Here is a 25006-nt window from a genome sequence, read left to right on the forward strand (position 1 = left end):
TTAGTGTCAAAATCTTATCAAAATCTAGAATATATTGAATGTAAGATTTATGTCAGATATAATTGGTGTTTTTTTAGAAAAGGAGGATGACCCCCTGCCTCTGCACCTGGGTGATGCATACGGCCACTTTATTAATTATTCTCACAAGACCTTATAAAGCCATACAACAGCAAGACTAAAGTCACCGTCTAAGCAACAACTGTCACTACACCTATCCAATTGATGAAAGGGCGCGGATAGTCTAGGCCTAATACCAAACAGACATCGCAACCAAACCTAAACATCTAAGACCGAAGGTCCCAATCAGGACGCCTGCCGGGTATGGGGCACCTACCAGTCCGGTGCACTCTTCAACCAGGACGCCTGCCGGGTATGAGGCCACCGCAGCCACCTGCCACCAATCCATCTTCAGAGTTGTACTGTTGCATGTACCGTGCTAAGCCTCTCTGCCATCGACGCCACCACGACGCCCGACAGCGTCGTCCTCTTGCACGGGTCCATCCTCCCACAGCGAACTCTGAATCTGCACTGCGCCACGCCGTCAAGATCCGTCGCCATCAGTGTGTAGGATGAAGCACCGCTCCACCAAAGAATTCGTTCTCTGGTCCCTCGATCACGTGTGTACCTCCAAGAATGACACCCCCAAGGGAGGAACGACACCTGAATGCCGCCGTCATCCGATCATCCGATCTAGGGTTTCTCCTAGAGGTAGCAGAGAGTGGCCTTGAATTTCTCCACGGTGATGCCTTCAAGAAGGGAATGACGCAGATAGCGCCACCACCGCCGGCCTTAGCAGAAGCCGAAGGTAGGTTTTCACCCAGATCAGTTCGAAGGGATCCAACTCTCATGCCCGGGCCGCCGTCACCACCAGCACCACCAGGCAGACCCTGGAGTACCGGCAGATCAGCGAACCACGACACCACCGCATCCAGATGGCCGGCCACGTCGGGCCGCCGCCATCCCCCGCGCCGTCCGGGTCAGAGACGGCGCCACCGACCGCGCACAGGGACCGCCGCCGCCTGCACACGTCGGAGCGCCGCCGAGAGCCCAGCGCCCGTCACCGCTTGCCGAAGCCAACCGCCGGCCGAGCACTGGCGCCATCGTGGAGTCAGATCGGGGGTAGGGATGGCAGTTTTGCCCATGAGTATGGGTACCCGCGGGTACCCTACCCGAAAATAGTGGGCATGGGTGAGACTTTTTACCACTTCATACCCATGGGTGTGTGTATCCATACCCACAAAAAACATGGGTAGGATATGGGTATGAAATTATACCCATGGGTAAACCAATGGATACACAGAAAATTAATAAATAAATTAAACCCTATAATATGTGAGTAAATAATTATCTTGAGTTCCTAACTAGCCCACGGACCATAGGCCATAGCCGGCCATTTCCCCAGTACTATCTTCTCTGCTTTTCCTTGAAGCAATCAAGAGTCGGGTTACTGAATCCTCGCCGATTCATCCCCAACCAAGGCTATATATTGTACCCAACAGATGGGTACCTGAATTTAGATCTTTTTCTCATCTTACTTTTGTCATGTCAATGCTATATATTGTACCCACCGGATACCCATTAGGTATAGGATACCCGATGGGTATGGGCATGGGTACCAATTTGCGTCCATGGATCCTAATCGGGGGGGAGGGGGGAAGACGTCGCGCGCCGACCACCCTCCCGGACCCCGCCGCACGCCCGATCGTTGGCACCACCGTGACGCCATCAGATCGGGAGGAGGAGAAACATGTGCCTCGCCGCCCCGTGCAGACTACGCCGCCGCCGCCACCAAGCAGGGAAGCCCCGCCCAGATCCGCCGGCGGCCCGACCTGCCGCCGAGCCGAGCGCCGCCGTGAGGGCCGGCCGTCCCGCGCCGCCTAGGAAGGGAGCCTAGCGCCGCCGCCTCCGACACACGCGCGGGCTTTGCCCGGCGGCGTCCCCTGGCGGCGGCGAGGGAGAGGTAAGGCGAGAAAGGGGAGCGGTGGCGGCGATCTAGGGTTCCGCCTGGGCCGCTCGCAGGAGCGTCACGGAGGACGGGTAATGGAGGGAGTACATAACACGAGTTATTCAGACACAATTGGTGTTCAATCACTAGAATATGTATGCCCCAATTGCAACACACATGCAATTACTCCCTCCGTTCCCAAATATTAAACGTTTTGGTAGTTCAAATTTGAACTATCGAAACGTCTTATATTTAAGAATGGAGGAAGTAGCTAGTAAGAGAGATAAATTGTGCAATGAACATTAGTTTGGTTACCATTCACTTCTATAACTCTTCTTTTTACTTCTTGAAAGTATACATTGAGTTTCGGTGTGAACTTATGTACTACTCTCTCTGTTCACTTTTATAAGGCCTTGAAGACATTTCAGAAAACATACAAAACGGCCCATTTTTAGTTGTCTGAAACGACTTATAAAAGTGAACGGAGGAAGTACAAAGTTCCATATTTTTCCATCTTGAGGCTACCTAACATAGCCTAGATAGCGAGGCCTAGCACATCGGCCTGCATCTCCACTGTGACGGGTTGCGTCAAATAGTCGGCCGGACGCACAGGGTGGCCCCACTACGCCGACCCATGCAGCTTGTGTGATCCTAGCAAGGTGATTTACTATGGAGAGACGGTCGGTACTATAGCAGTTTGTGTACTGTAGTTTTCTCATTCATTTTCCCAGAAAAACATGAAATAAATTTATTTTTAAAAACTGAAATATATTCTAGAATGTGTTTTGAGAAACACGGTCATTTTTTAAAAAGCAAACATTTTCTTAAAATGTGAACAACTTTTGAAAGCACATTCTTTTTACAACGTGATTGAAAGTTACTGAACACTTTTCAAATATGTGAACTAGGAGTAGTTTCGAGGACTTTTCTTAATACCAAACAAAATTTGGAAACACAATCATGTTATAAAATACCGTAACATTTTTGAATTTTATTTTTTTAAAACAAGAACATTTTTTAAGTTCGGAGCAATATTTGAAATATGATATTTTTCTGAAATTCGTATTTGATTCCCAACAACTTTTTAAAACCCGAATGTTTTTGAAAAATAAAGCATAAAAGAAACAGCAGCTAAAAAACCCAGTAAAAAAGGACCATAATCTTCCGGAAGGTTCCCAAAGCGGGGAATGTATGTGCACCTAAATGGGCTGGCCTGTTTCGCTTCTGTGTGATTCGGCGCCTAATGCGTCAAATAGGAAAATGTCGTCCGTCACCGCGCACGCCGGTCGTGTCGTCCACCGCCGTCTGCGCAACGGCGGCCGCCATCTCCTCCCCTCTCCTTCCCCTCAACCCCCCGCACCGCTCTCACCATGAGCACCTCCTCTAGCTCCGGGGCTCCGGCTACCGCTCCAAAGCAGCCGCCTTCGCCTCCCGACACCAGCCGCGACTGGCCATGGCGGTGGCGGTGGCGGTGGCGACGGGAGCAACCGCGTCGATGCCCTCGGCCGCCTCCTGTAACACCATCTTCCTGCTGAACAGTAGACGGTCCTTGTAAGCCGCTTGAATTGGGAAGTCTAGAATTTGTTGTGAATTGTAAGCCGCTTCGAGTAGAGAATGATGCTGGTAGTACAGTTGAACCCGGTTATGAGGACCGGACGTCAGAACCTAGTAAACCTAAGCGCAAGTGGAAACGGAAGATCTATCCCGATTCCGTAGTTCGTAGGAGTGCTAGAATTCGTATTACTAAAAAATTCCATGACGAAATATGAAAGGAATCTTTTGGAATAGCAGAGGTCTAAAGGACTTGGCTAAAAGAAGGTTTCTTGCTGAGGCAGCTTTAGAGCAGCGTTTGGACTTCGTTGCTCTATCGGAGACTGGTAGAGAAAACTTTGCACCGCAGTTTCTGTCTTCTCTTGTGGGTGGTATTGATTTCGATTGGCATTGCCTCCCTCCGCAAGGAAGATCGGGTGGTATCTTACTTGGCGTGAGATGCGATTCGCTTGAAGTCCGAAGTGTAGTGATGGGCGACTTCGCGGTGAAGTTTCGAGTCAGGTCTAAAATAGATGGTTTCAACTGGGCTTTGGTGGCGGTATATGGTGCCGCACAGCCTGAGCTTAAACCAGAGTTTCTGGCGGATCTTGTTCGAATCTGTGGATCGGAACAGCTTCCACTTTTAGTTGGAGGTGATTTCAATATCATTAGGAGGAGAGAGGAGAAGAATAATGGTAACTTTGACGGCAGATGGTCGTTTATGTTCAATACCATTATTGAAAGCTTGGATCTGAGGGAGATAGAGCTTTCTGGTAGAAAGTTTACCTGGGCTAATGCTCTACCAAACCCAACTTATGAAAAACTTGATCGAGTTCTCGCAAGCGTGGAGTGGGAACAAAAGTTCCCCCTGGTTACGGTGCAAGCTCTCTCGAGGGGAATATCCGATCACACACCCTTATTCGTGGATTCAGGGGAGCCGAACCACGTGGGGAACAAAAACGCCTTTTCTTTCGAGATGTCGTGGTTCGAACGAGAGGGGTTTTTGGACCTGATTGCCAGGGAATGGGATAGAGGTACAAGAGGTACGACTGCGGTCGAGCGTTGGCAGAATAAGATTAGGCACTTGAGAAGCTTATTACGGGGTTGGGCTAAGCACCCCAGTGGTGTGTATAAGATTGAAAAAGATAGACTCCTATCTCTTATACAGGCCCTAGACATAAAGGCCGAATCTACGATTTTGCTGCCATCTGAGCTTCAGGTTAAAACTGAGGCGGAGAAGAGGTTGAAAGAACTGCTCCACGAAGAAGAATTGAAGTGGGCTTTGCGAGCTAAAGTCCGCAAAGTGGTCCAAGGGGACGCGAATACTCAATTATTTCATTTAATAGCTAATGGCAAGCACCGAAAGAAGCGAATTTTTTAACTTGAACAAGATGAGGGCACGATTTTAGGACAGGATAACCTAAAAACTTATATTACCGAGTATTACAAGCAGTTATTTGGACCGCCAGAGGATAATTGTGTGTCCCTCGACGAGTCTAGGACTGAGGATGTGCCTCAACTATCGGATGCCGAAAATGATATTCTGGTTGCACCGTTCTCTGAGAAGGAGGTGTTTGATGCTATTGCACAGATGAAAAACAATAAGGCTCCCGGACCAGATGGGTTCCCGGCCGAGTTCTATAAAAACTGCTGGCACATTATTAAGGGGGATTTGCTACCTATGTTCCAGGATCTGTTCTCGGGACAGCTTCACTTATTCCACTTGAATTTTGGAACTATCACATTGCTTCCTAAGAAAACGGATGCTGTGAGGATTAAGCAATTCAGACCGATATGCCTCCTCAATGTTAGTTTCAAAATCTTCACCAAGGTCGGGACTAATAGACTCACACAGATTGCGCATTCTGTGGTGCAACAGTCACAAACTGCTTTCATGCTGGACATAAATATCCTTGAAGGGGTGGTAGTCCTGCATGAAACGCTCCATGAAATCCATTCCAAAAAATTAGATGGAGTAATTTTTAAGGTGGATTTTGAGAAAGCGTACGATAAGGTTAAATGGCCATTTCTCCAACAGTCTTTGCGTATGAAAGGTTTTCATGAAGCCTGGCGCCGACAGGTTGAATCATTTACGCAAAAAGGTAGTGTGGGAATTAAAGTAAATGACGACATAGGTCATTATTTCCAGACACATAAAGGCCTAAGACAAGGAGATCCGATGTCCCCTATCTTGTTTAACATTGTGGTGGATATGTTAGCAATTTTGATACGAAGGGCTAAGGAAAATGGTCAAGTAGGTGGATTGGTACCTCATCTTGTTGATGGAGGTGTTTCCATACTTCAGTACGCTGATGATACGATCATCTTTATGAAGCATGACTTGGCCAAGGCGAGAAATATGAAGCTGGTGTTATGCCTATTTGAACAATCGACCGGGTTAAGGAGTAACTTTAATAAGAGCAAGCTGTTCTGTTTTAGTAGAGCCAAAGACGAACAGGAGGCTTGTAGGCAATTGTTTGGGTGCGAGTTGGGAGAGTTACCTTTCTCTTACCTCGGTATTCCAATCCACCATCGTAGGCTGAAAAACAGAGAATGGAAGTGCATCGAGGACAGATTTGAGAAGAAACTGAGTTGCTGGAAGGGTAAGCTCATGTCATACGAAGGCCGATTAATTCTGATTAACTCGGTGCTCACAAGTATGCCTATGTTTCTCCTCTCATTCTTTGAGGTCCCAGTTGGTGTTCGGAAGAGACTGAACTTCTATCGATCGCGGTTCTTTTGGCAGAGTGATGAGCTTAAAAGAAAATGCAGGCTTGCTAAATGGGATATCCTCTGTAGACCGAAAGACCAAGGGGGTCTTGGTATAGAGAACCTCGAAGTTAAGAACAGATGCCTTCTTAGCAAGTGGCTGTGGAAGCTCTCATCGGAGCATGATGCCATGTGGGCTCAAATCCTTCGCAGCAAGTACCTTCAGACCAAAATGTTGTCCCAGGTTACAGTCAGGCCGACTGATTCACCTTTCTGGAAAGGACTGATGAAAGTCAAACAATCTTTATTTAATAGGATGAAGTTTGTTATTGGCAACGGTAATAGCACATGTTTCTGGGAGGATACTTGGCTCGGCGAGACACCCTTGGCCATCCAATATCCGTCTTTGTATCGTATTGTTCAAAGACGTGAGGTGTTCGTAGCTTCGGTGTTTCAAACCATCCCCCTTAATATTCAGTTCCGACGGACGCTGGCGGGCAACCGTTGGGAGGAATGGCTCCGTCTAGTTAGGAGACTGATGGAGGTCCAGTTTTCTCAACAACCCGATGAATTACGCTGGAAACTGACTAAGTCTGGAGTATTCACAGTTAAATTAATGTACATCGATGTTATTAATTCGAACTCCATTCCTACTTCCAAGCATGTTTGGGATGTCAAAGTTTCTTTAAAAATAAAAGTGTTTATGTGGTTTGTCCATAAACAAGTTATTTTAACCAAGGACAATTTGATAAAGCGTAATTGGACAGGACCTACTAGGTGTAGTTTCTGTGATCGGGATGAGACAATCAAACACCTCTTTTTTGATTGCCCGTTGGCCAAAGTCCTTTGGCAGACGATTCACATTGCTTTTAATATCAAACCACCGAATTCTGTTAACGCGTTATTTGGGACATGGCTCAATGGGATTGAGCCTGACTTAGTGAAACACATTCGGGCTGGGGTTTGCGCTTTGCTGTGGACTATCTGGACTTGCAGAAATGATTTGGTTTTTAACAGAATATCATGTATTCATTTTTTGCAGGTTATATTCCGAACTACGGCACTGATCCATTCATGGTCGCTACTCACTCCGACGGAGGCCAGGGAGCATTTGGTTACTGGATCTTTCCGCTAGGAGATGGTAGCTCGGGATATCTTCAACCGGTTGTGGCGTCTTATCTTGGCTAGTTGATGTTTCTAGCCCTTTATGGCTCTGTGTGAGCTTTCTTTGTTTTTTTTATTTTTTGGAGACCTTGAAACCTTGTTGACACTACTTTTTTTATTAATAAGATAGCCGTATGCATCATTCTAATGCAGAGGCCGGGGACTCCTCCCTTTTCGAAAAAAATGTAGGCCGTCAGGCGAGACAACAAGCAGAGGTTCAGTCTCTTTCTTGGAGGAGGATGGTGAGCTGCTGATTTTGGCTAACCAGGGGCACAGTGTGACAGTATGTTTTCTACCTTGATTAAACCGTGCTGTAATATCTCTCTGAAGGCATCATGTGACAAACACAGTCTGATAATGAGAGGGGGCATCGTTCTGGACCTTGTACTGGTGGTTGTGCAAAACATGATGTGATGATGATGATAACCTGCACCTGGTGGTGGTGCTTATACGTTTTCTGAATCCATCAACATTTTTTCTCCCTGAATCAGGTTTGTCGTCTCGTTTCTTCTGAAGAAGGGACTTTTGGGTAGCTACCGCCCATATTCTATATGTGCACTTTGTTTTTCCAAAGTTGTGAAGTAAAGCAGAGGGAATCTTTTCTGAAGTAGCAAATTTGTTTTTTTTCTTTTGAGGGAGAAAATTTGGATGTTTCTGCTTACGGTTATCTCTACTTTCTAGCTAGATTTGACTACGTAATTGAGAGTTATAGATACGTAATTGAGAGTCTAAGATGCTATCCTAACTGCCAGTCCTTGATGGCCAGGAACTCTATCCTAACTGCCACAAGGACCATGTGCTGCAGCCCCACAACGACCCTAGTACACAGACTTATCCATCATTCTCCCCCTAAGTCTTGTATGTCGTCTTGTGGGAGAGTTGAATCATCCCGATCCTGGAGCAAAGCTCGAGGAACTTGACCCTCCCAAGAGGCTTGGTGAGCAGGTCTGCGAGCTGGTCCGTGGTGTTGATGTAGCTCGCCTCGATGCTCCCTTCTTCCACACAGCTGCAGATAAAGTGATACCTCAGTCGGATGTGCTTGCTCCGTTCGTGGAACACGGGGTTCTTTGCCAGGGCCAGGGCGGACTTGCTGTCCACCAGGAGCTGCACCGTTCTGGTGTCTTGAACGAGAAGATCACCAAGCAGTCGAGCGAGTCAGAGCGCCTGAGTGTAGGCGATGGAGGCCGCTATGTACTCAGCCTCACAGCTGGACAGGGCCACCACCTGCTGCTTAACTGATTGCCAGCTCACAAGACACTTGCCGAGGAAGAAGAGGATCCTGCTCGTGCTCTTGCTGGTGTCGATGTCGCCGGCGTGGTCGTTGTCGCTGTACCCGACGAAGTGTGCCACCCCCGGACACCTAGGGTAGTGGAGGCCGTGGTCGAGGGTCCCTGCTACGTAGTGGACGATCCTCTTCACTGCCTGCTGGTGTTCCGACGTCGGTCGCTCCATGAACCGACTGACATAGCCAACGGAGAATGCCAAGTCCGGCCGTGTGTGGGTGAGGTAGAGAAGGCTCCCCACAAGGCGTCGGTACTGCGTAGCATCCACTTCCTCCGTCGTGCTGTCGCGGCTCAGTTTCAGCCTCTCCTCCATCGGAGTGAGAGCTGGGTGGAAGTCGGTGAGCCAAGCTAGCTCAACGATGCGCTTGGCATAGGCGGACTGTCGAAGCACGATCCCGGAGTGGTCCTGGTGCACCTCAATCCCTAGATAGAAGGAGAGGAGCCCCAGATCACTCATCTGGAAGCTGGCCTTCATGTCTTCCTTGAACGCCGCCACCTCTGCATCTTTGGTGCCGGTGATCACCAAGTCGTCAACATAGACGCCCACCAGCAGGGCATTTCCTCCACTGCCTCGTCGGTAGACGGCAGCCTCATGCGGGCTTTGCTCGAAGCCCATCTTCTTTAGCGTGGAGTCCAGCTTGGCGTTCCACGCCCTAGGTGCATGCCGTAGGCCATGGAGAGCCTTGCACAGGCGGAGTACCTTGCCCTCCTGGCCGGGAATCGCAAATCCCGGTGGCTGATAGACGTAGACTTCCTCCTTCAAGTCGTCGTTGAGGAATGCCGACTTGACATCCATGTGATGGACGCCAGCCCTCCTGGGCAGCCAGCGCAAGGAGAAGTCGTACGGACTCCATCCGTGCCACGGGAGCGAAGGCGTCGTCGAAGTCGACTCCTTCCTGCTGCAAGAAGCCTCGGGCCACCAGGCGAGCCTTGTGCTTGATGATGGCGCCGGCTCCATCCCTCTTCAGCTTGAACACCCACTTAAGGGTGATTGCGTGGTGACCACGAGGGAGGTCAGCGAGCTCCCATGTGCAGTTTTGCTCGATCGCATCCATCTCCAACTGCATCGCGGCGCGCCATGCCGCATCTCTCTCGGCCTCTACAAAGGACCGTGGTTTGCCGTCCTCACACGCGAGTTGTAGTTGCGCCTCCAGGTCACGTGGCATCAGTCCCGGCACCGGCTGGTCGCCGAGTAGATCATCCATTATGCGATACCGCAGCTGTTCGCCTCCATACCACGCGTCGACACGCTCCTCGTCATGAGTGAGCGGGGAAGCGAACTTCATCGGGTTGTGCTCTGCGTGAGCTGGTGCTGATGAAGACGAACCCGTAGTGGTGACTGCCGGGGCTGGAGTATGTGGCGTCGCCAGTTGTGGTGCCGTCGGCGTAGCACGCATCGGAGTCGATGCAGTTTTGGGGGCCGGGGTAGACGCGCCCGGCGAAGAGGAGCTGCTTGCTCCCCCGGCTTCCTTGAAGTGGGCGTACTTGACAATGAAGTCGTCATACATCAGCGTTGAGCCGTCGTCCACCGCCTTGTCCCATTGCCACCCTCGCCCTTCGTTGAACACGACGTCTCGCGTCGTGCGCACATGCTGTGTCTTTGGGTCGAGGATGCGGTAGGCCTTTGAGCCCTCCGCGTAGCCGATGAAGACTCTCGGAGTGCTCCTGTCGTCGAGCTTGCCGATGTGGCCGAGCTCCTTAGCGAACGCAAGACAGCCAAAGACCCACAAATGGGAGACCGCCGGCTTCCGCCCATGCCAGGCCTCGTACTGTGTCCTGCCATCGAGTGCCTTAGTAGGCGAGCGGTTGAGGATGTAGGCGGCCGTCTGCACCGCCTCTCCCCAGAAAACAGCCGGCATCCCTCTCTGCTTGAGGAGAGCCCGAGCCATCCCCACAACCGTCTGGTTGCGCCGCTCGATGACTCCGTTTTGCTGTGGGCTATACGGCGCGGAGTAGTGGCGCTGGATGCCCTCATCGGCGCAGTACGACGCGAATTCAGCCGCCGTGAATTCGCCGCCGTTGTCAGTGCGCAACACGTGCAATTTGCGGCAGCTCTCCGCCTCCACACCAACCTGCGCGCGCCTGATGGAGTTCGTCGCTTCTCCCTTGCTGCCGAGGATCATCACCCACATGTAGCGAGAGAGATCATCGACGAGCAGCAGGAAGTAGCGTCGACCTCCTGGTGTGGCTGGCGTCACCGGGCCACACAAGCCTCCGTGCACGAGCTCCAGCTTCTCCTTGACCCGAAAACTCGCCTGTTGGGGAAAGGGGAGTCGTCTCTACTTCGTCAGTACGCAGATGTCGCAGAACTGCTCCACATGGTCGAGGCATGGCAGGCCTCGTACCATCTCCTTGGCACTTAGACGCTTCAGGGCCTCAAAATGAAGGTGCCCAAAGCGCTCATGCCATTGCCACGCCTCGTCGTCCCGACGGACAGCGAGACAGACTGGTTGTGCCACCTGCACATCAAGGACATAAAGTCAGTTTTCACCTCTGGGTACCTTGGCGAGAAGGCGACCCTGGCGATCCCAAATGCGTAGGACCCCATGCTCAATCAGCATGCGTGAGCCATTCTCATCCAGCTGTCCCAAGCTGATGATGGAGTTCCTTAGCGCGGGGATGTAGTAGACACCGGTGAGCAGCCGGTGCTCTCCCATCTTGGTGGTGAAGATGACGGAGCCGACGCCCTTAATTTCCACAGTGGAGGCATCCCCAAACTTGACGGAGCCTCACGCATCGGAGTCGAGCTCGGCGAAGAATACCCTTTGACCAGTCATGTGGTGGGTGGCGCCGGTGTCGAGGCACCACCCCGTAGTCTTGTCTTTCCCGGAGCCATCACCGAGAAGAGCGTGTGCTTTTGGCTCGTCGAGGTGGATGAGAGCTTTTGTGACTGGTGTCGCTGAAGATAGCTCAACGCTTGCATGCGCCATGAACAGAGCCGTCTCCTCCTCCTTCGCCTGTGCGACATGAGCCTGGCCTTGTCGTGGTTGCCGACACTCATTGGCCCAATGGCCAAACCGGCCACAGTTGTGGCAACTGTTGTCTTGTGTCGGCTTGGGCTTGCCAGCGGCGCCGTCGTTGGCGCCTCCGCGGGCGTCACCTTCGGCACGTCCTTGTGCCCTTCCCGGGGGGTCTCTTTGCGTCTTACGTTGCTTGCCACGTTTGCGGCCGCCCATCGTGGAAGAAGGCTCCCCCTTCTTCCTGTCACCAAGGCTGGCATCCCACGGCTCCCGAGTTAGGAGCAGCTTTCCGCCGGTGGTGATGGGCCCCGAGGAAGGCTGTGGCTCATCGGTGTCGACGACCTTGAGGCGACCTATCGCCTCCTCGATTGTCATCGTGGAGAGGTCCAGCAAAGACTCGATCGACCGAGCCATCTGCTTGTACTTCTCGGGGATGCACCGAAAAATCTTCTCGATAGCTCTCTCCTCGGTGTAGGTGGCATCACAAAACTTCACCAACTTCTGCAGCAGAGTGTTGAGACGGAGAGCAAAGTCATCAACGTCCTCACCTGGCTTGAAACCCAGGCTCTCCCACGCCTTACGAAGTGCCTGCAGAGTGGACTTGCGAGCACGGTCGCTGCCAATGCGTGCCGCGGCGATGGCGTCCCAAGCTTCCTTGGCAGTCCGCTTGCTGGAAAGCGAGAACTGCATCTCGGGCGGGACTGCGGCGATGAGGGCGTCCAGCGCCCGTCGGTCCTCTTGGTGGTTGACGTTGCTGTCCTGGACTGCCTCCCGCATGCGCCGCACCTAGAGCCTGATCTTCATGATCCTGGCCCACTCGACGTAGTTGGTTTTAGTGAGGATAGGCCACCCAACACTGGGACCAACATCCCTGACCACAGTCCGGACCTCGTAGAGGCCGCGGTCCTGGTCGTTGCAGCCGCCGTCGCGGTGCGCACCTCCACCTGGAGTGCGGGCGTGCTCGGCTGCCCACTCCGCCGTCCGCTCTTGCGCCACTTTGGCGCGGTCTGCGTTAGCGCCGTCGTCCGCAGGCGCGGAGCTGTTGGAGCTGCCGGAGCCGCCGCGGAGTGCCTTGGCATCCGTCGCAGCCTCACGTGTTGCGTCTGCTGCTGCTGCTGCTGCTTCTACCTCTGCCCTGGCTGCTTCTACCTTCGCTCTGGCCACTGCCAGCTCCGCTGCAGCCAGCCTCGACACCCTTGCTGCCGCAACAGCTGTTGCTACAGATGCTCGCTCACGCTCCTCTGCCACGGCGTGCTCGGCCTCCTGCCGGCGCCGTATGCTCGAGGTAGCCGTGTGCTGAGAGCGACCTGCAGACATGGCTCGCTGCAGGTGGGCTGTTGCGTGAAGAGGAGGCTGTTGAAGACGAACTGCTGCTCGACAGTCCGCAGGGAGGAAGGTAACCAGAGGCAGACGGAGCAGCTGCTGCTACCGACTTAGGCTGCTCACAGGAAATGCTCAGGGTACAAGATAACCTGACTCTGATACCACTTGTTAGACCTTTGAACCTGAGCATTGATAGTTGTGGATGACACTAGGAGAGTTGGGACAATTTTCGTTGGTTTATTTCTCACACAATGCCATGCCAACCTGAGGGGTTGGGGATACATACTTATAGGCTGCTAGCCAGCCAAGCATATGCTGAGATGCTGCTAAGATGTCAGTCTAAGATACCAGTCTAAGATGCTATCCTAACTGCCAGTCCTTGATGGCCAGGAACTCTATCCTAACTACTACAAGGACCATGTGCTGCAGCCCCACAACGACCCTAGTACACAGACTTATCCATCATTCTCCCCCTAAATCTTGTACGTCGTCTTGTAGGAGAGTTGAATCATCCCGATCCTGAAGCAAAGCTCGAGGAACTTGACCCTCCCAAGAGGCTTGGTGAGCAGGTCTGCGAGCTGGTCCGTGATGTTGATGTAGCTCGCCTCGATGCTCCCAGGAGCAGCAACACCGCCACCATGCCTCCGTTGCCTTCGACAGGAGCACACTTCAGTCCAACGTCGTGCCCACCCCGCAATGGCCGCCGTCCCAGCACTAGTTCCTGATGCAGAGGTTCTTTGCTGCTCCAGGTGAACCTTCGTCCATCTTGGAGGCGGCGGTGCTACTGCTGCTGCTCCTGCAGTAGTCAATGCGCTTGAGTAGTTACATGAGTACATCAATCATGGTGCAGCCCCATTAACTGCAAAAAGTGAGTTATTTAACAATTTTCTACACCACACAAGACATGCATCGTTCGTATCTGCATTCTTTCAAAAGCTTCGTTTTTCTAACCGCACAGTCATCACCTGCTAATATGTTCTTTTGCCCTGATTTCATTCAGATTCGTTGTTCTAACTGCACAGTCATCATCTGCTAATATTTTCTTTTTTGCCCTAATTCCATTCAGATTCAGTGTTGTACCAACTACTAGGTCATGATCCATTCAGCACAAGCAAAACCCAGAACGAGAGAAGGTCCACGGTGTCGAAGGTGTCGGCACCATGAAGACGCGTGGACAACAAATGCTTATTAGCTGGACTTTTGAGTCTTTTTCCGCGCGGTTTTCATTTTGTCGTTGTCATCCTCTGACCTACTCCTTCCATCCCGTAATATAAGAGCATTTTCTTACACTAGTATGTTGTTGTGATCGGAAACTAGATGTCTTTGAGCTGCACTCTATTTGCTATGGCTTCCCCTTGCTGCTATATTTCTCGGTACGAAAACGATGATTTTTTCTATTATGGCGTGGAATCCAGTTTTATGCTTTTTTTTCCGACAAATGGTGGATTTTATTACTCAAAATGAAGTATCAAGATAATACAAACATAGTGAGGACACACCCGACCCCTGCATAGTTAGGATGCACCCAACCAACACTAACGCACACACACAAAAAAACACCGGCAAATAGTAAAGCCATACAAAGACCAAAGCTATGCCTAAGCGAGAGAGAGAAAAAAAAAAACCCGTCCCGAAGCGTTCTAAATCGCGATCGACAACCTACAACAATGACCATATCCGCATAAATCATCTCATGACACCACAAGGACATCGACATTCTTTAACAGCAACGCCTTCAAGAAAGGAGAGTTTTGCGCTTGCATGGAATGGATAATGGTGGCATAAGAATTCAAACATGAGTGATTTCTCTCACCCGATATCAGTAGTATGATGATTGTCAGTCTCATCACAACGAGGCTTGTATTGCCTTCATTGGCTGGACTCGCTCAAAAAGTTCTTGGTGCAGTCGTCTAGAAGACATTTTTTTGTGAAGTTGCTAAAAGAAAATCAAATCTTATTACAGTTGTTAAAAAGTCAAGGAAAAATAAATAAAAACCAGCACATACTACTACTTCTTGTGAACCTCGAAATGCAGGTCGTTATGTGAAAGTCCTTTTTTGCTCCCGAGCTCAAATGAACTCCGGATAAACAGTAAAAAGGCAAATTCAAAAAATCCTGAACTTTTTAAATGATTTTTTTGGTAAATGTTTTGTACGCTTGATAAATTTCATCACAAGATGGCATTCTTGGAAGTCATGGCAAAAAAAAAGTACTCCAAAATGATTTAAAAAATAGCAACTTTGGAGCATTGATCTTTTTTTTGCCGAAATTTCACGATGTCCTTTGATGATGAATTTTTACAAGCACACAAACCATTTATCAAACTTTACCAAAACCCCCGAAAGTTTTTGATTCGTTTTACAATTTTTTGGATCTTATGTTCATCAGGGAGCATTTGAGCTCGGCGACAGATACTCCACGTCCGTCCGTCGTAATCGATTGTTTTTTGTCAAAGAAAGGAAGCATTCATTCAAAGATGAATGATGTGCCCTTCAGAAAAAAAGAGATGAATGATGCAGTAATCCACCGTAAACGAATCCAATTTCCTATCGAACGACGCTCCCTCCCAACGGACGGCCGGATCGGCCGGGCCAGCCGATCCGACGGCCGCGCGGCCCTCCTGCGCAGCCTCCAGCCTATACAGAAACCCTCATCCCCCACCCCCAGCGCCGCCGCTCTCCACTCCCCTCCTCGCGCCCCAAGAAGCACCAGCTCTCCTCCTCCCCACACTCGCCGCCGCCCGCAGCCATGGCGACCGAGCTGGCGTACGCGCCGCCGATGAAGTCCGGCAAGGCCGGCTTCGAGGGCCCGCAGGAGGCGCAGCACCGCATCCGCATCACCCTCTCCTCCAAGAGCGTCAAGAACCTCGAGAAGGGTAGGGTGTTTCCTCCTTGCTTCCTTCCTTCCGATGATGATGATGGGTGGATCCCCTTCTTCCTCCTCTTCTGGTCTCGTTGATCGTGTTGATCTGACTGATGCGTGCGTGTTCTGTGTGTGCCGGCGACAGTGTGCTCCGATCTGGTGAGGGGCGCCAAGGACAAGCTGCTCCGGGTCAAGGGCCCCGTCAGGATGCCCACCAAGGTGCTCAACATCACCACCAGGAAGTCGCCGTGCGGAGAAGGTGACACACCCGCCCCCCTCGTCGACTCCCCTTTTCCCTTCGTTTCTGTGTCCTGTATGAATGCTCTTGGTTATGCAACGACCGGCGTCGGTAAAACGAACGTTTCTCTATAGAATCAGGCTGCTTACGGTTTACTAGATGATAGGGCAGTAAATTGGCTGTATGGGCAGTTCTTTGTTGTTAGCTGTTAGCCAAGAGATCAACTGTCTCGGTTGAAGTTCATAGCCCATAGGGTTTTAGTAGTGAACTAGTGATCGATCCTACTGTCGTGGCGACTATGTTAGCAGTGATCCCCTGTTTGCTGTTAATTCTTGTTGGACTCTGTTTTATGATGGAGTGCTCAGATGATGCTAAAACAGCAACTTGTTCCCGAGATTCTCTTTGAGGATTACAAAATCGAGCTTTTTACAGCTGATGGGTAGCCCCTTTAATGCTATGTTTTCTTCCAAACACATGTCCTCTCTACTTGGTAATGCAAGCGGTGTGTTTCAAGTGCAGTCCTCTGGATATTTATGGTTGCCACATTTTTACTTGGTAATGTACTTGCACATTTTTATTAAACAGCACCATATGGTTGCCACTTGTGCTACAAATAGGATTAGTCATTGAACTTACGGTTTTACTAAGAATGAAGCAGTTGCACTTGGCAGATAGGCTGAGCAAATGATGATTCCACATGATGTTTCTGATACATTTGATGTTTCAAAATCGAGCTTTTTAATACCGCTTCATTCCTATTTGTGTGTACTTTATTTTGGCTATACTTGTACTGATAATGCCATGTCCTTTGGTGTGTAGGTACCAACACCTGGGATCGGTTTGAGATGCGGGTACACAAGCGGGTGATCGACCTCGTCAGCTCCCCGGACGTTGTCAAGCAGATCACCTCGATCACCATCGAGCCCGGCGTTGAGGTCGAGGTGACCATCAGCGACCAGTAGAGAGCTATGCCTTCTTTTTTTACAAGTGGAGAGACACCAGCGAACCAAGACATAATTTTGAACGTTTGGTAGTATGTGAACTGGGTTTTGTATGGCTTATTAGGTTCTTCGCCTTGTGATTCTGAGTACCTCTTGTCGTCTGAGATATCATCTTGAATTTTCGTCGCCCTTTGGTGTGTTGCGCTGGATTGGATATTTATACATGGCTTGGTATTCATGTGTTTGAGATTTGGTGTCATCAGTTGTCAAAATTTCCATTGGTTGATCCACCGTGAGGACATTGCTTCAGCTAATATCAGGTGCAGTATTTATAAGAAATCATTATATCCTGCAAAGAAAAACAAACAAAAGCCATCTGAGGGACTTGAGTAGCTAATGCCTTCAAAATTTCAAACCTATTTATGATGATCCACTCTACGGACCTAAGAGCATCTGCAATGTGGGTTACATTGCTTTATAGTGAATCACCATCTTCTCTTTCATTTTAAGCCTTTTGTTACAATTGGATGCATCACCATCTTCATCTTGGTTTGCAAAGCTGCACTGTTTGACAGCAATAATCAGCTACACAAGTAACTGTTCCAACAGTGAGTAACCTTCAGACGGGCTTGACTTTCATCTCGTTTCACTCTCTGTGGATCAAGCCGTCGATTCCATCGCATTGGAAAGAAATACTTATCTGCATACTGTACATCGCAAACAGATAACAGAATAAATCTCAACTTATAGACAATCAGATGTATTTTTTCCTTGCTCAGAGCAGCATAAGCGGGTAACTTTTCAGTGTGAATCTAACCAGTAAGTCGGAGTAGATCATGAATTCCTTTTTTTTTTTGCGGGAAATTACTTGTATTACTCACGTAGCCGAGCTACTAGCAGAATTACACAGTTTGACGACCTCATCAGGTCCAGATCCGAGCCACACCATGGTACGACCCGTAGTTCTACCAAAAGATGCCAACAAATGGCTTACAGTGTTTTGACTACGATAAATGTGAGTAATACAAGAATTTCGTTGATCCATGAGTATTTTGATTTCATGAACCATGAAACTGTTCGCAGATCTATCCATTTCTCCCTTCTTCAACAGATTGATAGCCTCCAAGCAATCAGACTCAATGTCTATAGGTAGCTCGCTCCATTGTAAAGCAAGTGACAGACCCTCTCTGATGGCTGCAAGTTCAGACTCTAAAGCATTGAGGCAATGATACAGATGACGACAAGCACTAAGGACTATATTACCGTTGTGATCACGCAAGATCATGCCACTGCCGGCAGTACCGTCCGCTGAAACAAAGGAGTCATCTGTATTGAGTTTCAATCGTCCTTCTTCAGGTCTCAGCCACACACTTGTGGAATTACCAGTTCAGACGTAGCCGCAGGTGCAACAGAAAAAGAACAATCTAGCATAGCAGATTTCCTCTTCAAGGGGTCTTTCTCTGGCTCTTTGGCGATTGTCAAAATGGACTGAACATAGCTTCTAAGAAAGCGTACAGAAACCTGAACTGGCGGTGCTGGTTTATCATGTACTACCTCATTCCGAACGTACCAAATTCTCCATAAGAGCATAACCAGGTGCAGGCGCTGCTCATGAGGCAATTTGCATAGGGCATGGAGAAGCCATTCCGGGCCTGTGTTCATCATGTCTTTAAGATCGGGGATAGGCCAAATATCAGCCATTGCAAGCCAAAGATTCCTGGCATTGGGACATCGACACAAAGCATGAAACGTGTCTTCTTTTTCAGTGCCACAAACTGGACATAAATCCACAACCTCCAGCTTCCTAGCATGCTTCAGATCCCAAGTCGGAAGTGAGTTGTTTGCAGCACCCCAAGCAAAAATGCGGGTCTTTGGTGGAGCATTACAAGACCAAATAGCTGACCAAGCTCTTCGTTCTCCATCAGGAGAGTTACTGGAAGAAGATTGATTCGGCTGGTTCATTTCTTCGAAGGCAATCCTATATGCGCTACGAACCGAGAAGATGCCCATCTTCTCTCCAGCCCAAGCAATAAAATCGTCCTCGTTGCGCACGGAATTCTTGATCTTCAAGATTACATCAGCATCAAGCGGAAACCATTGACGGACTGCAGCAACGTCCCAGTTGCCATTGATATCCAAGAGTTCGGACACCCACTTCAACCTGCAACGCCCCTTGGCAGAGATTATTTGGAAGGAGGGTTTTCGAGGGATCCATCTATCTCTCCATATTCGCACTTGGGTGCCATTTCCAATTCTCCATATTAGCCCTTTTTTCAAAAGCTCAAGACCATGAGCTACTCCTTGCCATGATGATGACGGGTTACCAGCAAAAACAGTGTCCTCAAGCCTACCATTAGGGTAGTATTTGGCACGTAGGACACGTGCACAAAGACTGTCCGGGATTGTCAGGAGACGCCAAGCTTGCCGCGCAAGTAAGGCTTGGTTAAACAACCTGAAATCCCGAAAACCAATACCACCCATACACTTCGGTTTAGTAATCTCCTCCCAAGATTTCCAATGAGTTTTCCTTTTCCCTTTTTCTGAGCCCCACCAATAGTTGCGGATCATCTGATTTAGTTCATCGCAAAGTCCTAGAGGCAATTTAAAGATACTCATGATATAAGTTGGAATGGACTGAGCAATGCACTTTGTAAGAACTTCTTTACCACCTTGTGAGGGGCATCCCCAAAGCAACATTCTCTTTGTCAGCTTAACTTGTAGATTTTGGAATTTACCTTTTGTCATGCGACCATCAGGAGTCGGTAAACCAAGGTAACTCTCTTCAAAATTTATGGTATCAACTTGGAGCATGGCTCTGACTTCATGCTGCTGAATAATGGGACAATATTCCCCAAAAAGGATGGAGCATTTTGCAGGGTTGAGTAATTGTCCAGTAGCAGCAGTATAAGCATTCAAAATACTCTTAACATGCATTGCCTGAGATTGTTTTGCTTCAAAGAATAGGAGTGTATTATCAGCAAACAATAAATGAGAGATTCCCGGGGCGCTACGACATATCTTCACAGGAGAAACATTCCCTAGTCTGGTTGCACTGTCAAAAAGAGCAGACAGACCGTCTGCAACAAACAGGAATAGGTACGGGGATAGAGGATCACCTTGCCGTAGCCCACGCGACGGTGCAAATGAATCCAAGATTGTTCCATTTAATTTTACAGAATATCTCACAGTGGTGAACATGTCATTATCCAGTCAACCCATTTGTGAGTGAAACCAATCTTTTCCATCGTTTGCCTAAGGTAATTCCAATCAACCCTATCATAAGCCTTGGAAAGGTCAAGCTTGTAAGAACAGAAACTTTTTTCCGGGTCCTTCTCTTGCTTGATATAATGGATGCACTCAAATGCAATTAAGGCGTTATCCGTGATCATTCTACCCGGAATGAATGCACTCTGAGTAGGATAAATAATATCATCGAGTAGAGGTCTCAGTCTATTCACCAGGCACTTAGCAACAACTTTATAGATAACATTACAAAGGCTAATAGGGCGAAAATCAGTTAATTTAACCGGGTTCGGAATTTTCGGAATCAGAACAATGATTGTATCATTAACAGAATCTGGCATGATACCTGAGTTAAAGAATTCCTTAACTGCTGCTATAACATCTGCACGCACCGTGGACCAGTTTCTTTGGAAGAATTGAGCAGGAAATCCATCCAATCCCGGGGCCTTTAGCGGTCCAATTTGGAAAACAGCATCCGCTATCTCCTGTTCAGTAAACTCAGCACATAAAGACTCATTAATTTCATCATTAACATGTGTTTGCATGAGCTGTACAATAGGAGATGGATCAAGAAAGGGGTCGGCAGTGAAGATGTTTTGAAAGTAAGAAGTAGCAGCCTGGCCCATTGCATCTCCAGAATGAACAACTCCATTTGTATCTTCAAGTTTTTTAATACTGTTTTTCCTTGCCCGCCAGATCGCATTGGCATGGGAAAATTTTGTATTTCGGTCCCCTTCTTTTAACCAAGCAATACGAGACCTTTGCAACCACATCATCTCTTCTCGGTATAGTAATTCATTCATTTTATCCTCCTCCTTTCTCAATTCGGCTCGGTCCGCATTCATATTCATTAGCTCCTCTAGCCTCGTACGAGACTTCTCAATCTCCCTAGTTACATTGCCAATTTTGGCTCTGCTCCATTGATGCAACGAGGTCATTACCTTCCCCAAAGCTTGACCAATCTCCCCAAGTGTACGTTTTTGGCCCGCATCTTTCCACATGTTTGCAATAACTTCTGTGAGGGCAGAATCCCTCTCCCACATGATCTCATAGCGCTTAACTTTCTTAGGTTTTGGGCCCGAATCAGCTTCGCACTTGACAAGCAATGGACAATGATCCGACCGGGGTGAAACAAGATGATGGATTGAGGCAGCAGGGAACATGTACCTCCAATCCAGATTTGCAACTCCACAATCTAACCGTACTTTAACATTTGCTGCACCACTCCTCTTATTATCAAAAGTATATGGCCTTCCAACAAAACCCAAATCAGTCAGCTCGCACACTTCAAGTGAATCCCGAAAAGCAAGCATTTGGGCCGGCGCACGCGGCGTGTTGGAAAAATGTTCAAAATCCCACAAGGCTTCATTAAAATCTCCAACAGCCAACCAAGGAAGAACGTTCTGGGTAGCTATATCTTCCATCAAGGACCACATTAAGTGTCTATTCTCAACACGAGGCTCTCCATACACGCATGTCAGGTGCCATTTAGTCTCTCCGGTAGCTTGGATGTGTGCATCAATGCATCTTGAATTTGCAAGCCTAATACCCACTGTCCAATTTTCATGCCAATAGAGAGCAAGCCCCCCGCTATTACCATCACTGCTAACACCTTCAAAACCTCGCAGACCAAACCTATTTCGGTAGCTTTTCATCTTATCCTTACTTTGCCTAGTTTCACAAAGGAAAACCAAGCTAGGGGAATGCGACTGGATCATAGTCGCTAGGTCTCGAACTGTCCGGGAGTTCCCCACCCCCCGGCAGTTCCAACTTAGGATAGTCATTGCCCCCGGCGGTCCTCTGCCACGGAGGCCGCCGATCTACAAGCTGTTGTACTGTCAACTGCCATGCCATCTCCTCCTTTCATCTTATTTTTATTCACATTTTTCTGTGGTGTTCCAGTTATGTTATTATTCAGTAGCTCCTCTTCTGATGCCTCAAACTGACCAATAATATCAGAAGTATTTCCCAAAGGAACAATTGCACCGCTATTCTTTTCAATGATATCCGCTACAGCAGAACCTGCAGGAAGGGAGCCCGAGTCCTCTGCAACTCTTTTACGAAGGGCATTAAGATCGTCCTTTCGCTGTTCTTTCTCTGCACCGAGCTCAGACACTCTGCCGGTCTCCATAACTGCAGCAGCTAAGTCCTGGGCATTAAAGCGCCAGCTTCGCACATCTGTCACCCTTGCATCTTGGCTTATCAAAGCTTGAACATTATTTATATCATTCTCTCCCTCCTTCATATCCCCTGATAAGCTTCATTAAATCCCCAATTTCCTGCTGGTGCCATTCCATCTCTGCCACGGCCGCGCCTTTGTCCTTGACCAGCAAAGCCAGCACCTCTTCCTCTACCGAAAGGATTATTTGTTCCGTTAACTTCGTCAGTGCCATGTCCACCTCTGCCGAAACCGCGTCCAGAGCCTCTTCCTCTGCCCCCACGTCCTCTCCTAGGCGCCATAATAAAAGGCCCCCACTCCAAATCCTTCTCAGCATGCTCTCCTGTACCACACTCCTCATGCCAATGGCCTAGGATCCCACACATGTAGCAGAAAACTGGAAGTTTTTCAAACTTTACTTGGTAAAATTCAGTCTTGCCAGACTTGGTGAAGCTTACGAATCTGGTCAGTTTTTTGTTTACATTCAGTTTGACCCTGACCCGTATAAACTCACCTACAAAACCGCTCGGTAGAACTATCTGAAGCTCTAGCACCTCTCCGATACGCTTAGCCATGTTTTCCACAAACTGCTCATTCTTCAAAACACCATCAGGCAACTTGTGAATTTGGCACCAAGTTTCAATCTTGTCTAGCTTAACGCTTTCTGGATTAGTGAAACCATCGTATTCCTCGATGATCAATGCCATGCTCTTGAAATCCCACGGCCCTTGATGGATTGCCTTGTTCCAATCCGCTAAACAATTGAACTGTATCGAGAACAGATTGGAGTTGATTCTACGCCAAACCACATCATGTGCCGGATTCCAAGCCGCCTTCATGTCTGCGATCAACGCACCCTGCCCGAAGGTCTTCGTCGTCAATACCTTTGCAAGCGCCAGCCACTTGGGTTTCTCCTCTGATTCATCCACTTCCTCTTCCCAAATCAGATTATCCAATTCGTCTTCCTCAAGATGCAGTCTTTCCAGAAGAACACTAGGGTCCTCTGCTCCTTTCTCGCGTGATCCGCTCGACTCCGAGGGGGATGCCATGGCTCGCGATCTTTCCCCCTACCGCCAACCCCTCTTGCCTCACCAACCAAGTCCGGGCAGTCCCAGCGGTAGCAGACAGAGAGGGGATCGCCATAGCAGGGGAGAGCAATCGACGACGGGGAACTCACAGCGGCAGCACCGGAGGACTGGGGGGGAAGCTCACTCTGCAGCAGGCCGAGAGGGGGTCGGCGCAGCAGTGGAGAGCGCTCGACACTGGGGAACTCACGGCGGCGCCGCCGGAAGACTGGGGAGAGCCCGCTCTGCAGCAGGTCAAGAGGGGATCTGCGCAACAGCGGAGAGCACACCGGGGGAACTCGCGACAGCGGCGCCGGAGGACTGGAGGAACTCACGGCTGCGGCGCCGGAGGACTGGGGGAACTCACGGCTGCGGCGCCGGAGGACTAGGGGAACTCACGGCGGCGGCGCCAGAGGACTAGCTAACCTAACTCTGCCCTTTCTATGTTAGCTGATTAGCTGATATGTCTGCAGTGAATTCCTTGGTTGAATTCCAAAAATACAAGTCCAATGTCATATGCTTGACAAGAAGTAGTCCGTCATGCATTTCCAAGTTGAGCTATATTCTTCTTCTTTCAAGTGAAATCTTGTGTGTATTTGACTAGAATAGTACTTTGCTTTTCAACAATACATGAACCCAACTTGAAACCATGGCTTGGAATGAAAGGATGGACACACCATAACACCAAAACCTCCCACCAACTCAGCAGAACATGATATGGTAGACTAGTAGTAGGCTTAAATTCATTATATGCAATATGCATGGGTATGGTTGGGAGGTGAAGAAAGTATATGACACAGTAAATATGTGGTTTTGCTCCGCATAAAGGTGATGATAGCAAATCGGAGCTCACTAGAGATGAATAGTACATATGCTGAAATATTAATGGGGTGGGCTAGGAGGGCATCTTCAAGTCACCAGTTCCCAAGCGATAAATGCCAATCTCTCCTGTGCCTCTCATTAGTTCCAATTTCATTTCCTAGACGGTAGAAAGTGTGTGTTGTGTAAAGACAGATTGGATAGGCTTGAAAGACATCGGGAAATATTTTACTGCAAGGATGAATCCCGGAAGCATGCATATTGTCGTGTGACTAGCTAGCCACTTCAGTCAATCCCTTCGACAACCATGGCAATTGCCCTAGAAGGGAAGAAGCATTTGAGGTCATACGGTTGTGCAAAACAAGTACATGTTCCACAATATGTTGTCCTCTCACTCTCTGAGCTCCTTTATGGTGCCCTCAATTTAATATAGATAATCCATTTACCTTGATCTTATGGCTAATAGGATTTAGTCCTCCACCTAAGATTGCTAGGAATACTGACCCAAGATGTCACTGAGTACCTCCATATAAAGGGTAAAACCGTAACCCCATAGGAGTAATTCATTTTTTGCAAAACTCCATAAGGATACTCTGAACTATTTCCTCATAGCCTGGCACGTCCGACAAGGAAACATTTGACGTCTTGAAAGAAACAAACTAAAAAAAATTATTAGGTGGATACTTCATCGAACCCTAAATAATCCTGAGCAAGTGAGGCCACCGAAGATCGGCTACCCCGCAACCACCACTACCGAGGGATTAGGG

General features: G+C 49.0%; 1 protein-coding gene, 1 non-coding gene and 1 pseudogene across 2 annotated transcripts; all 3 read left to right on the plus strand.

The window, feature by feature from the left end:
• Positions 1-15567: 15567 nt before the first annotated feature.
• Positions 15568-17202, plus strand: LOC125507707 (40S ribosomal protein S20-like). Its single transcript, XM_048672196.1, has 3 exons — positions 15568-15789; positions 15922-16035; positions 16834-17202. The coding sequence occupies exons 1-3, from the start codon at positions 15663-15665 to the stop codon at positions 16974-16976; spliced, it is 384 nt and encodes a 127-aa protein (XP_048528153.1). The 5' UTR covers positions 15568-15662; the 3' UTR covers positions 16977-17202.
• LOC125511715 lies at positions 16374-16456 on the plus strand. Its single transcript, XR_007285073.1, has one exon. It is a non-coding gene; the product is annotated as a small nucleolar RNA SNORD36 (small nucleolar RNA).
• Positions 16693-16765, plus strand: LOC125511718 (annotated as a pseudogene).
• Positions 17203-25006: the final 7804 nt, after the last annotated feature.

The sequence above is a fragment of the Triticum urartu genome, chromosome 5 (assembly GCF_003073215.2).
Source record: "Triticum urartu cultivar G1812 chromosome 5, Tu2.1, whole genome shotgun sequence".
NCBI classification, from domain to species: domain Eukaryota; kingdom Viridiplantae; phylum Streptophyta; class Magnoliopsida; order Poales; family Poaceae; genus Triticum; species Triticum urartu.